This window comes from Asterias rubens, chromosome 20 (assembly GCF_902459465.1).
Source record: "Asterias rubens chromosome 20, eAstRub1.3, whole genome shotgun sequence".
NCBI classification, from domain to species: Eukaryota; Metazoa; Echinodermata; class Asteroidea; order Forcipulatida; family Asteriidae; genus Asterias; species Asterias rubens.
Window position 1 is genome coordinate 6,974,026 of NC_047081.1, and position 14,576 is coordinate 6,988,601.

Here is a 14,576-nt window from a genome sequence, read left to right on the forward strand (position 1 = left end):
TTATTGTTTGTATTCAGCTGTTGTTTGCCTATCCTGAAAATCGTGTGCAAATTTGGTTGGTAATCCTGTTTTTATCAAGGAAGAAATTTCATGCTAAGCAATTTTTTTGTGCTTAGCATCTCTATGAAATGTGGCCCTGGCCACAAATCCGGGTTCCCCGACCCCCCCCCCCCGATTAATTTGTCATGCTCTTGTATACAGGATTAGTAATACTACCATGAAGTACGTGTAAATGTACATGCTAAAACAGTTTTGTTTGAGACGAGAATTAATCTGTTGACATTGTTTTACTCATTTATTTACTATAAAAAAATACAGCTGAACAAAATCTCTCAACAAGTAAAACTATAATAAGGGGATGGATGCTGAAGTTTCTACCATCATTATCTTCAACCATGTTTTAAGTGTAAATCTGAATTGTGTTTTATCTCCTACAAAAAATGTCCAAACCCAGGCAGTGGACACTATTGATAATTCCTCAAAATAATTATTAGCATAAAACCTTATAATATTGGTAACGAGTAATGGGGAGAGGAGAGGCTGATAGTATAAAACATTGTGAGAAACGGCTCTCCTCTGAAGTGACGTAGTTTTCGAGAAAGAAGTAATTTTTCTCGAATTTGATTTCGAGACCTCAGATTTAGAACTTGAGGTCTCGAAATCAAGCATCTGAAAGCACACACTCTTCTTGTGACAAGGTGTTTTTTCTTTCTCGCAACTTCGACGACCAATTGGGCTCAAATTTTCACTTGTTATTTTATGCATGTTGAGATACACCAAGTGAGAAGACTGGTCTTTGACAATTACCAATAGTGTCCAGGGTCTTTAAAAAGGGGACTTGTAAAAACAAAATACGAACTTGGAGATATCAGTCGGCCACACTTTTAGTTGGGTCTACACAGAAAAATATATATATAATTTGGACCCTTGAAACAATAGTAATAGGAGACCACATACCATCTGGATCAGTACTGCAATCAATAACACTTTCACTCCACCGCCCGGGGGCGGGGCATTCAAAGAAGAAACAAGCAAGTCTCTGCAAACCCTCTTTACTAAATTAACTATAATTTCCTACAACATAGAAGAGATAACTAAACTAAAACAGTTTGGTTTAGTTTGTTTGCTCCCCCCTCTCACCGACCGGGGATAACTCCACCCCCTTTTGAGGAGTGAGAGCAAAATTAATTTTAACGGTGCCGAGAACCGCGCCCTCTCTTGGCCAGAAATTTATAGTCATCATGGCAGCCCCCGGTTCAGTTGATCTTGAGCTCAAGAAGGTGATGAAAATATCTTTAGATTCTCTTTATTTAAAGTATCATTTATCAATTTTATTGCATTATTATGTTATCTATAATATAGTCGGTTGGAGGACGAACATTTTACTTTGGAATTTGTGCGTTAAGTTGATGAAACAAATGACCACAAGTGACCAATCAATATTCATTTGATCATGTGTGTTGAGTGATGATGATGTACACATCATTTTACTTTAAAAACATTCCTCTGTTTATTTACATGTTAAAGTACATTGCTTTTCATGTTCATCTAGTTATTTGACATTTTCCTGAACAGTAAATGTTTCCCTGAATATTTCCCTTCCCAAGTAAATGAATGGGTGGTAAATACGTTTCCGTACGGCGCCAACACTTTTTCATTCGATTATGAAATAATATTTAGTATCTAATTTATCTCATTTATCTCTAATTTATCTCAATGAGATATTCCTTTTTGTAAAAAATTGTGAAAAAGTGGTGGCGCCGTAGGGAAAGTTATCCGTTTTTTGGGCAGAAACCAGCAGTGGACAAGATATGTAGAAATAACAATATTCTCCCTTCTCAGGGCTCTCACCAGGATTTTTCTGAACTTTTGGTCATATTTTGAAACGCCTTAACCCTTTGCATGCTACCATTCATTACACACACTATTCCCTGCCCGCTGGAATCTTTTTGCACAATCATTAAAATTACACACATCTGTACTCGAAAGCATTTTTCTGTGTGAAGGAATTATTTTATTGCAAAATGCAAAATAAGATAAATGTAGAGTATAATACGGACAACCAGTTAGTTCAAACAGAATTGAGTTCGGGTACATAATTTATTAAATACACACTTCCAAAGCACGGCGAAAAATTTCCCCAACACCATGGACAGTTCTACCCTGTTTCCCTCCTTGCATAGGAAAGCTGCCATCGCCATCGTCAGATTCGGCCCCATCTTCCATAGATATGTGTCCGTTATCTGGCCAGTGAGGGAATAAACGTTGCGTTCGCAAATTTGCGCCCGTAGCACGCAAAGGGTTAAACAAGTTGAATTGAAACAAGGTCTTTTGAATGTTTCCTGCCTTTTTTTTTTATCTTGGTTCAAGTGCCCTACCTAATGTGCATTGCATTGCATCCTGGAGCGATATAAATGGTTTTATGTTAAATTTTTTGAAATAGTAATTTTATTTTTTTGTCTGGTGTATCAGGCAATATTTGCATACGTATCGTCACACGATTTGCATGGGCCTGATACGCTAGCTTGTTGATGGTGAGAATCTTATACGTACATGTGCTGTTCTCTTTTTAGAATTGCTTTGACGTGACCTACTTACTGTGCAAGTTGCTAGTTATCGTCTACTCCTAGTAGAACCAAGGTAGAACTATGACTATGAGGTTCGTTCTGCTGGCATCTCCTTGAAGCTCATAGTTCTAGGAGTAGGAGTCGTCCATCAAGGGTTACAGTTATTGCTTTTACGACTTAAAAACGTTGTGACATATTTTTCACTGTCGTCTTTCCGTCAGGCTTTTCAAGAACTACAGATCAAGATGATTGATACATCACAGCAGTTGAAGATTTCCGATGCCCAGATAGAGCAATTAAGGAGACAACAACACCACGCTAGACTAACAGATAGCGAGCTGACTCAGCTGCCTCCAACGACGAGAGTCTATGAAGGAGTCGGTAGAATGTGAGTTGAAACTAGGCACCCCTTGGAGGACTGTTGATAGTCTCATTTGGGGTAAAGGCTTTGATCGGGGTTTATTTATATCAAGTCTGGATTGTCATATATGTGATGTGGATGATTGCTAAATGCTGAAATAGCTATACGCCTTTCTTAATATTTATGCATGGGGTACGTCACAATGCTAACCCAAAACGAGGCGATGGGCGCAGCCACTGCAAGTGATAGGGGACTTGCGCCCATAGCCTCATTTTGGGTAAGAATTATGACGTCATGCATAAATATTAAGAGAGGCGTATGACAAACACATCTAAATTTATAATAAAACCTGGGAAGGTGCAGCAAGGGGATCATCTAAAAGGGTAAAAGGGTGGGTAATACCAAACACAAACGTCTGTAGACTTGTATTTAACTTATTGGGTTTTGAGATAACGATTGTAGAATACTTCCCTTGAAATATTAGGCCTTCTTGCTGAGGTACTGTAGTTAACACAATTAAACAAAAACAATTCTTTGTGTCAGTGAGACAAAATTTATTTTAGAGCATGAACAAGGGATTTACTCTACTTTCCTGAAAACATTGCTCTGTGATTTTCACTTTTTTTTCTCAAAAAACTTGACAGCTGAAACATCTACAGTTATATCTTCCAGAAACTTGATATATAGAAGGTATACAAACCCTTATAAAGGGAATGCGACTTTTTAATAAGCAGAACTGTTCGTTTAATAGAGTGCTCTTTCTAATTAGAGTTGTCGAGTAGTCAAGGTAGACTTGTTCAAGGTAGCCCCAATGAAAAATTCCATGTGAGTCATCGTCTAGAATGGACATCGACACCAATCCAATTGTCAAGTTCAATTGTTGGCCAGTGGACTCCTGGCTCCGTGGAAATTTTATTTAAAAACAAGGTTTTGGAAAACTGTGAATATAATGTGAGAGGAGCTTGGAACTAGGTCAGTCTAAGTAAGTTCAATCAGTGTTTAGAGAGTAACCTTGCATCTTTAAAAGCACCTGAGCTCAGCTGATAATCCAAATTATTTGTGTTGAACTTAGTTACTTCAGAGGGAGCTGTGTCTTACAATGTTTGATACTATCAACAGCTCTCCATTGCTTGTTGCCAAGTACGTTTTTATGCTAACAATTTTGTTGAGTAGTTATCAATTAGTGTCCAGTGCCTATAAGAACTGAATACTTTGTACTTTGTCGAGTTCTGTGAAAAAAAAAATGTTCAGGTCGGATTCCAAAATAATTTTAACTTCTACAAGGGCAATGGCAAAAACGTATGTAATCATTAAAACAATATTAAGAAGAAGTTGATATTATTCCAAAATAATATTAACTTCTACGAGGGCAATGGGCAAAAAAAATATCACAGGCATATAACTCGGGTGGAATTCGAACCCACCATTGATTTAAAAAATTTTTAAAATTCTTTATCCCTGATGCAAATTTAAACACCTATTACTTATGTAATCAGGCATATCAAAAGTGTTTCCAGTATATGATCTCACTACTAAGCTTGGGCGATATCACGATATTATCGAATATCGTGATATTAATTTGGACACGATTTCGATATCGGATGGATTTGGTTTTAATCGAAATATCAATATATCGCAATATATCGCGATATATCGTGATATATCGATTAAATATCGCGATGTATTTGCTTGCTGATTCATCTTTCACCCCATAGGTTTGGAGTAAAACCAGAAGAATATGTCATTAGAACACCTCTCTTATGCTAGGACTGTCTCTTCTACAACTTTCACTTGGAGTTTTAAGACTGATGATGTCAAATTTCATTAATCGCGATTATATCGAATAACGTGATATATTGTCGGCGATATATCGTGAATAAAATAAATCGATATCGCCCAAGCTTACTCACTACACACCTAGAGTACTTGACGATCGTATCGTCACCCAACGATTACCCAACATGAATTGCAGAATGTTGCGCATCAATTTGTCATAATCCAATCTCTCGTCGCCCGACCATGTGTGTACACATGAGGTATGTGACATGTCAGCCGGAGTCAGGGCGGCGGTATGTGATAAATGAAACGATCAGGATGTGACATTGTTAGTCACAATTAACAACCTGGATAGCAGAAAGATTTCCAAGTAGTCATAAACAATTATCCAACTGAATTCCCAGATTACGATTTGTACATAGTTTTGTGAATCAGTCCAAACTATCAATTTGAAGAAATTTAAGAGATTTAGGATTATGTCTTTAGGTAATCTATAAACAATCAGGATGTGACATCATTAGTCACAACTAACAACCGGGACAACAGATAGATTTCGAAGTAGTCAAGTATCCAACTGAATTCCCAGGTTACGATTTGTACCTATTCATGAATCAGTCCAAATTTATCAATTTAAAAGAAGTTGAAGAGATTTGGGATAATGTCTTAAAGGTAATCTCTATACTAGCTGAGACTCAATTAGAAAATTCAGCCCCCTGTGATAGATGAAACAAGTAGGATGTGACATCATTAGTCTCAATTAACAACCGGGATAGCAGAAAGATTTCCAAGTAGTCATAAACAATTATCCAACTGAATTCCCAGATTACGATTTGTACATAATTTTGTGGATCAGTCCAAACTATCAATTTGAAGAAATTTGGAATTGGAATATGGAGGACAAATTCATGTCTTGTGGCTCGTAATTTTTACTGGACCAGAATTTTTTTCAAACGACCAGATTCAAAATGACAAAAAAAAAAAAAAAAATACATTGTTGTTATTGTTGTTGTTGCTGCTGTTGAAAAATATTCGTCTTATGGGTTTCAAGTTGATCTGGGTACTCAACATAAATTGAAAGATATTTATCAGACTAGTTGGTTGGAGTATAATTTTTGTTAATGAAGATTGAACATCATTAGACCGCCAGACTTGTCCAGTTGTGAGTTTACTGGCCCGACATTAAAAACACAGGCCTAGTGCCTGTGGTCCAGTCTAAAATTCCAGCCCTGGCATCTTCCAGGGCCCAATTTCATAAATCCTGTAAGCATGAAAAAATTGCTAAGCGTGGAAAAATCTTGATTAGCAGAAACTGGTTCCCAGGCAAACTTCCAAAGAGTTTACATTGTTGCAACTGGTGTCTCACTTGTGGTTTTTTTTTATAGCAAAGAAATTTGCCAAGCAGTATTTTCTGCTTCATGAAATTGGGCCCTGGTAGGGAAGAAAAATGCAAACAGTAAAATACAGATCGAGATGATTGTTGGCAACATGTGATAGAGAGTCTTAGATAAATGGGTACCTGTGAGGGCAGAGATGGTTCTTGTGATTGATTTAGCTTAGTAGCGCATAATTTGCTCCGCAGGCTGTATACTCCTCAGGTAGCTGAGATGGTTTAAGGAATGTAATAATGGCCCATTGTCCAGTGACCAGGGTTGATAATGTAGGAATCGCTTTGAAATGCCCTTCGTGTGTGTAAAGCGCTTTATTTAAAAATGTATTATTATTTTTATCATTATTTTTATTATTATTATTAACAGGTTTCTTCTTCAAGACATTGCCAACATCAAGGACACATTAACTACCAGAGTCAAGGCGGCTGATGATAAGATTAAGAAGCTGCAGGTAAACATTGTTATGCCAACTTCTTCCCTGATCTTTTCTCCACCTCTCCTCTACTTTGCTTCCATTCTCCATCTTTGCCTACTTCTTCCTCACTCATCTTCCTCCCTTATATTTTCTTCTTCCTGCCCAACCTTTACTGCTTCCTCATGAATTTTCCGTCCCTTCTCACTCCAAAATAATAATAATAATAATATCAAAGTCTTATATAACGCAGGTATCTACCAAAGAAGGTACTTAAGGCGTTGAGGATATACAAACTTATTGCATTGATGAATTCTGAGACCCATTTATTTAGCACCTTATAAGGGTTAACAAGGTGCTACGTTGATACAGCAGCCACAGCCAGGAACATTGGGACGAACCTCTTCTCTTTTCGATAGGTGCACTGGGTTCTGTTTACATGCGTTACACAACTCATGGGACCAATGGCTTTACGTCCCATCTGAAGGACGAAGCAATGGTTAAGTGTCTTGCTCATGGACACAAGTATCGCAGCTGGTGATTCGAACACACACTCTGCTGATCAGAAACATCAGAGTTTGAATTCGGTGCTCTTAACCGCTTGTCCACGACACTTCCAATACAGAGTGTAATGGATGTATAATATTCACTCCTTTCATTACAGAACAGCAAGGCCTACTTGGAGCGAACCTTAAAGGAGAGTGAAACAAACCTCAGGGAGATGGTCGCCAGTAAGCAAGCTGCCAAGTCGTGATGCTACTCAACGCCCCTCCCCCCCCCCCATGTCCAACGACACCCTGTATGCTGTGAATTTATGTCCTTTTGTTCCGTAATGTCTGATTGATTAACTAGATCTGTCCTCTGGGTATGTTCAGCGTTCTCCCTTAAAGGGTCTGGGTACTTTTTGTACGACACAAAACACAATGTCCACAGATTTACACTAAACTTACACTGTTTGAAGATAATGATGATGATCGAAAGCTTCCCTTAAAATATTACTTGCTGAGGTGCTGAAGTTTTTGAGAAATAAGTAAAAAAATATCACAAACATCATTTTCATCTTGGGCGACAACAATTATTTTAGCATGTACATAGTTTTACAACGGAATTCTGTCCAACTAGTCCGGCTGGCAAGTTGGTTGCTTCCCGCTGCTACACGTAAACCCATAATTGTTCATTATTGCCTCATTCAAATCACATATTTCCACGCTAGTATATGTTGAAAGGAAATCCCTTAATTAAGCCATTGAAAAGCAAAATGACAAGCTGTACAGTCCTGCTGGCTAGATGCTGACAAGTTATGGGCAAACCCTGATCTTGTTCTATCTTCTGGATACCTTGTAGCAAATCTTTTGGGAGATGTTGTTGAGACACTAGAGCCCCAGGTTCTCCCCCCTCCCAATGACACTCTGCTCTCTCCAAACACCCTTCTAATCCAAGGCCACAGTGGTACAGTAGTTAGACTGCATGACTTGCAACCACAAGGCTGCCAGTTCGAATCCTACCAAGCTAACTGCTGATTTCACAATGACTAGAATAATTGTTGTCGTCTAGTTAGTGAATCACAATTTCTTGATTTGTGTAATTCATAATCATAGACATTAAAACAATGTTTGTATAAGAGAGATTGGCTGTTGCCAGCTTGGTATTTAATTCCTTTTATGGGATTTTGTCAAGTTCACTTTACGGGAATATCATCTATAAACAAACAAACAAACAAACAAACATTATTCTTTCGAGGGAGTTGTTAACAGACGAAATTTGGAACAGAGCGCTTTTGGTACTTCTTTTTGTATAGGTTTTCACTTTACTATTTTGTTCTAGCTTTCCCATTATAAAACGTGTATTGTAAAGTGTTATAAGTGCTCATCGTTTTTGAATTGTTTGAACGTTTGTTTGAAAATAAATGTTTCCACCTTAAACTTGAGTTACATCTCACTGTAGTTTTCTTTTTACTAGTCAAGTCTTGGTAGAGTCAAACTTGTTTGATTTCAGGCATGATACTCCGTGGGACAAATTACCGAGAACAAGGGCTGACATGCTTCATTGGACTTTTCATTGGACTTTTAAGACTCGGGAAGTACGAAGAAGATGCCTTGGCCAAATTCCATGGAGCTGCTTAAGCAGAAGTACTGCTTAAAGCCATGGACACTTTCGGTACAGAAAAACAAATAAAGTTCACAGATTTACAAATAATTTACAGGGTTTACAGAAGGTAATGGTGAAAGACTTCTCTTGAAATATTATTCCATGAAATGCTTTACTTTTTGAGAAAACATTAAAAAAATATCAATTCTCGATAGCGAGAATTACGGATTTATTTTAAACACATGCCATGACATAAGGAAACGTGCGAAAACTAAGGGTGGGTTTTCCTGTTATTTTCTCCCGACTCCGATGACCGATTGAGCCTAAATTTTCACAGGTTTGTTATTTTATATATAAGTTGTGATACACAAAGTGTGGGACTTGGACAATACTGCTTACCAAGGTGTCCAATGGCTTTAAAGGCAGTGGAAACTATTGGTAATTACTCAAAATAATTATTGGCATAAAACGTTATTTGGTAACGATTTGTGGGAGAGGTTGATAGTATTTAAAACATTGTGAGAAACGGCACCCTCTGAAAAAACGTATTTTTTGAGAAAGAAGTAATTTTCCACAATTTTGATTTTGAGACCTCAGATTTAGAATTTGAGGTCTCGAAATCAATGATCTAAAAGCACACCACTTCGTGTGACAAGGGTGTTTTTTCTTTCACTATTATCTCACAACTTCGACGACCGTTTGAGCTAAAATTTTCACAAGTTTGTTATTTTATGTATATGTTGAGATACACCTGCCAAAGCGAGAAAATTGGTCTTTGAAAATTACCAATAGTGTCCAGTGTGTCTTTAACAATTGAGCGGAGGATAACAGACACAAATTGTCCATATGACCTGGGCCCAATTTCAAAAAGCTGTTAAGCAGAAATTATTGCTGGACAAATTTCTTTGCTAAGATGTCTCGGCAAAAATTGAGTGGGGCACCAGCCACAACAGTGCAAGCTTAATGTAATTCCGGCTAGTATACTGTTCCTGCAAAGCAAAACTTTTCTCTGCTTAGTAAGTTTGTCTGCTTACAGGTTTTGTGAAATCTTGGGCCTCACTTTGGTTACATACATTTGATTTGTATAGTGACCCCCCCCCCCCCCCCTCCTCCCCCTCTCCAAGATGGCAACCGTATACCCTATGATACGAGTCTCTTCTTAGTGTCGATGCACTCTTGTTAAAACATGATGAATCATTGTGATTTTATTTGTCGTCGTATATTGCAACCATGAAGGAAGCTGATATTTACACCAAGCTTTGAGCTGTCTCCGTTAATTCGCTTGGTTCGGCTGATAGTACTTGCTTCCCTATTTTACTCATCTCGGTATGTTCCGAGTGTGAATCCAACTAAAGACCTGTAGGTTTAAAGACAGTGGGCACTATTGGTTATTGTCAAAGACCAGTCTTCTCACTTTGTGTATCTAAACATGCATAAAATAACAAACCTGTGAAAATTTGAGCTAAATCGAAGTTGCGAGATATGAATGAAATAAAAAACACCCTTTGTCACACAAAGTTGTGTGCGTTCAGATGCTTGATTTCGAGACCTCAAGTTGTGTGCGTTCAGATGCTTGATTTCGAGACCTCAAATTCTAAACTTGAGGTCTCGAAATCAAATTTGTGGAAAATAACTTCTTTCTCGAAAACAACGTCATTTCAGAGGGAGCCGTTTCTCATAATGTTTTATACTATCAATTTCTCCTCATTACTCGTTACCAAGTGAGGTTTTATGCTGATAATTATTTGGAGTAATTACCAAAAGTGTCAAGGCCTTTAAAGGCACTGAACACCTTTGGTAATTGTCCAAAGACCAGTCAGCTCACTTGGTGTATCCCAACATATGCATAAAATAACAAACCTGTGAAATGTGGACTCAATTTGGCATAGGAGGTGCTAGAGAATAATGAAAGAAAAAAACACTATTTTTGCACAAATTTGTTTGCTTCAGGCCTGAAGTCTTTCTCAGAATCAAATATCGTAGTGAGAAATTACCTCTTTCTCAAAAACTAAGTTACTTCAGACGGAGCCTTTTCTCACAATGTTTATTTTACTATCAATGCTCGTTACCAAGTAAGCTTTTATGCTAACAATTTTTTTGAGTAATGACCAATAGTGTCCAGTGCCTTTAAATACAAGGTATGATTTGTTGAAGATGGAGCAGGGATACGACAAAATAATCCAAAGCATCTAGAAATAATACTATATAAATTGGCATAAAAATGCGATTATTTATTACAAATCGTATAAACAAAATGGCAAATAAATATTATTTGAACCATTGAATCATACATATGATGACGACTACATACATTTTATATACAAAAAATAATTAAGTTTTTTCGTTTTCCAAATCCATCTACAAATCCATTCCTTCCGGGATCATGGTTGACCAGGAAGTCTATCTCTGTCTCTTGACCCTCAAGAATTATTTCCACCCTTGAAAAAAAAAATGGAAAAAAAGGCAACTTTTACAGGAGGCAACCAACAGCAGTGCACGCTGCAAGGCCACTCTGTTAGTACAGGAGTCATTCTGTGAACTTTGTCTTAATGATCCCCAGAAAAAAATAGCTGAACATTGAAATGTGAATGGCTTTTCTTCTTGGAGATTGCCTGGAACTAGTTGCGCCTGTTAAATTGCCTTGTGTGACATGGCTCTAACATATCTCAGCACACCACAGCACGTGCCATGTTGCCCACCGTTATAGGATTTGGTAGAGCTTACACAATAGTCGCAGCCAGTGTTCATGTTTTGTGTGATAATTATATTTCTTATATAAAACATTTTACACTTAAAGGGAAGGTACACGTTTGGTAATTACTCAAAACAAATATTAACTTTAAAACTCCCTTGGTAATGAGCATTCGAGAGCTGTTGATAGTATAAAACTTGTGCGAAACGACTCCCTCTGAAGTAACAAAAGAAAGAGGTAATTTCTCACTAAAATAATAAAAGACTTCTAGCTAGAAGTTATAAAACACTTACGGCTAGTCCTAAGTTAGGACGAGTAATTAGGACTTACTCATCCTAACTCGAGATAAGACTAGTCTTAACATAACTTTTTTTCTTCATCTTTCTCAGCTCCCTGGGGAGTGGGAGTATACAGCCCCAATAGGCCGTGACGCTCACCAGTAGGTTTTTTCAAACACAATATTAAACCTCGCAGGTACCCATTTATGTCCCTGGGTGAAGAGAACCAATTATACCAAAATGTCTTGCTCAAGGACACAAGTGTAATGACCCGGATTCTTACCCACACCCCGATGACTAAATCACCAGAACTTGAATTTGATGCTCCAAGTCACTTGGCCATGACACCTTAACCATATTGCATACAAACCCGTGAAGTTTGGGTCTAATCCACCTGAGTCAGCAGAAAATAGAGAAGGACCACTCACAATTTTCAGCCTGTTCACTCGTCCGTAATTTTGGATGTAACAACTGATGCAAAACCAGCTGTTGCTTGTTTTAAAGGGTTTCAGATCAACTCAAATACAATTTGATTTCAGAAGGAAATCTTTCACTGACAAAAATGGTATTAGTATGGACTTCAGTCAGTAAGCTTTCAAACGTTAACGATGATGTTTTTTCTAACTTTAAGACCGGATTAAAGGAACACGTTGCCGCGGATTGGTCGAGTTGGTCTTTGCAAAGCGTTTGTAACCGTTTGTTATAGAATGCATATGATTAGAAAGATATTTTAAAAGTAGAATATAATGATCCACACAAGTATCACTCGAAATTGCATGGTTTTCCTTTTACCTCATCGACAAACACGGTCGGCCATTTATGGGAGTAAAATTTTTGACCCCCATAAATGGCCGACCGTGTTTGTTCGCAAAGTAAAAGGAAAACCGTGCAATTTCGAGGCAAATGTGCGTGGATGATTGTATTCTACTTTTTAAACATTTTGCTAACCATATGCATTTTATAACAAACGGTTACAAACGCTTTTCAAAGACCAACTCGACCGATCAAAGGCAACGTGTTCCTTTAAACCCAAGTTTTCACAGGTTCGTAAATTTATGTATATAAGGCCTGGAATTTCATCTTTAAAGGGGCAAGGGCACTTTGGAAATCCATTGGAAATCTTTTTTTTTTTGGGGGGGGGGGGGGGAATTGTGGAGAGGCACCAAGGCCAAGACCATGACCACAGGTTTTTTTTTTTTTTACGCATGTTGGGATACACCACGTGAGAAGACTGGTCTTTGACAATTACCAATAGTGTCCAGTGTCTGTAATCAGGCAGACTTTAAAAAGTCTGAATATAGATAAAGGTTAAATTTGTTCATCACAGAGTGAACACCCTTCACTCATTTGATTGAAACAAATGTTTAACATTGATCACAAAGCAGAATAGTTTGAAGAAAAGTCAGAAGAAAAAAAAGACATGAAAAGAAAGAGGGTAATTTGTTAAAATTTAAACCGAATAGATAGTTAGTGGATATTGAGCAAATACGTTAACCGTTGGCCAATAATATGCAAAGTATTCGTACAAAAGAATAACATAGTTTTGTAGTGATCTACTTGTTTTATTAAATAAAATCTGTTTCTACTTGAGTTGATTTTTCAAACGCCACTTTACTTTAACCTCACCTCAATCTGCCAGTGATTTACACAGGCATTGTCCAGTAACTGAAACCTCCATTTTCAAATTTGTCAAAATTCCCAGGAAAACTGGCTGTCCGATTTTCTGGCACTGGACAGGTTTGGTAATTGCCATGTATCTCAACATATTTATGCATAAAATAACAAACCTGTGAAAACGTGGGCTCAATTGGTCATTGAAGTTGCAAGAAAAGAATGAAAGAAAAAACCCCACAGTTATTGCACCACTTTGTGTGCTTTTGGATGCCTGAAAAAGGCTTCAGGCCTGAAGTCTTTCTCAGATTCAATTGTGAGAAATTACCTCTTTCTCAAAAGCTACGTTTCTCACAATTTTGTATACTATCAACAACTCTCCGTTGTTCGTTTACGAAGTAAGTTTTTATGCTAATAATGTTTTTGAGTAATTACCAAACGTGTCCAGTGCCTTTAATTCAAGACATCTAATAAAAAATATAAAGATATTTACAGGCAAAAAAGTTTTAAATAAAAATAAATAAAAAATGTATACAAGGTAGGGCAGTTTTTATTTATAATCCCAAATAAAAGTTGCACAATATGTCGGAGTTGATAATAAATTGCAAAAATTACAAATACAAATGTACACAATGAGTCCTAAACATTAAGAAACATGTTGCCTTGGATCGGCTGAGATGGTCTTTGAAAAGCGTTTGAAACCGTTTGATATGAAATGCAAATGGTTAGATAGATAATTTTTAAGTAGAATTAAATGGTCCACACTCGCATGCTTCGAAATTGCAACGGTTTTCCTTTTACGGCGCCAAGAAACACGGTCGGCCATTCACAAAATGGCCGACCATGTTAGTTCGCAACCTAAAAGGACAACCAATTTTGAGTCATACTTGTGTGGATCATTATTTTCTACTAATATATAAAATATGTAAAATATCTTTCTAACCATATGTATTTCATAACAAACAGTTTCAAACGCTTTTTCAAAGACCAACTCGTCCGATCCAAGGCAGTGTGTTCCTTTAATGAATCCATGAAAATATTTCTTTTTTCAAGGAGAGGGTTTGCAGCAGCACCATGTAAAAAATCTCTTGAAAAAAAAAAGCTGGTATAAAAAACTCAACACTCGGTTCTAACCTTTTTCAACAACAATCTTTTTTTAACTTTCCTTTATACATGCAGCAGCAAGTTACTAACTTTCTTTAACAGTTATAAACAATACTATGCTTTCAGATATATTTCACAAGTTATTTCTTTTAATAAGGCACATTACAGGCAGTAACAATATTAAATAGTCTTAAATTCCAAATCCACTTTGTGAGGATCCTGTTTGCCAACTGAAAAGTGTATTGGAATGACAGTCCCGGCTTTGACAGATGGGTACCTGTCAAATATTGTTATTATCA

The 14,576-nt window shown here is 37.2% G+C and overlaps 1 protein-coding gene across 1 annotated transcript; it reads left to right on the forward strand.

The window, feature by feature from the left end:
- The first annotated feature begins 1,231 nt into the window (after positions 1-1,231).
- LOC117303831 (prefoldin subunit 1-like) lies at positions 1,232-7,459 on the forward strand. Its single transcript, XM_033788216.1, has 4 exons — positions 1,232-1,280; positions 2,789-2,955; positions 6,459-6,543; positions 7,169-7,459. Exons 1-4 carry the CDS (start codon positions 1,242-1,244, stop codon positions 7,256-7,258), a joined length of 381 nt encoding a protein of 126 aa, XP_033644107.1. The 5' UTR covers positions 1,232-1,241; the 3' UTR covers positions 7,259-7,459.
- Positions 7,460-14,576: the final 7,117 nt, after the last annotated feature.

What these genes read in the sequence shown, in the direction of transcription:
- LOC117303831 (XM_033788216.1), top strand. Translation starts at nt 1,242, where the DNA reads ATGGCAGCCCCCGGTTCAGTTGATCTTGAGCTCAAGAAG. An exon ending in TTGATCTTGAGCTCAAGAAG is followed by an intron (nt 1,281 to 2,788) that starts GTGATGAAAATA and finishes TCTTTCCGTCAG; the next exon opens with GCTTTTCAAGAACTACAGAT. An exon ending in ATAAGATTAAGAAGCTGCAG is followed by an intron (nt 6,544 to 7,168) that starts GTAAACATTGTT and finishes CTTTCATTACAG; the next exon opens with AACAGCAAGGCCTACTTGGA.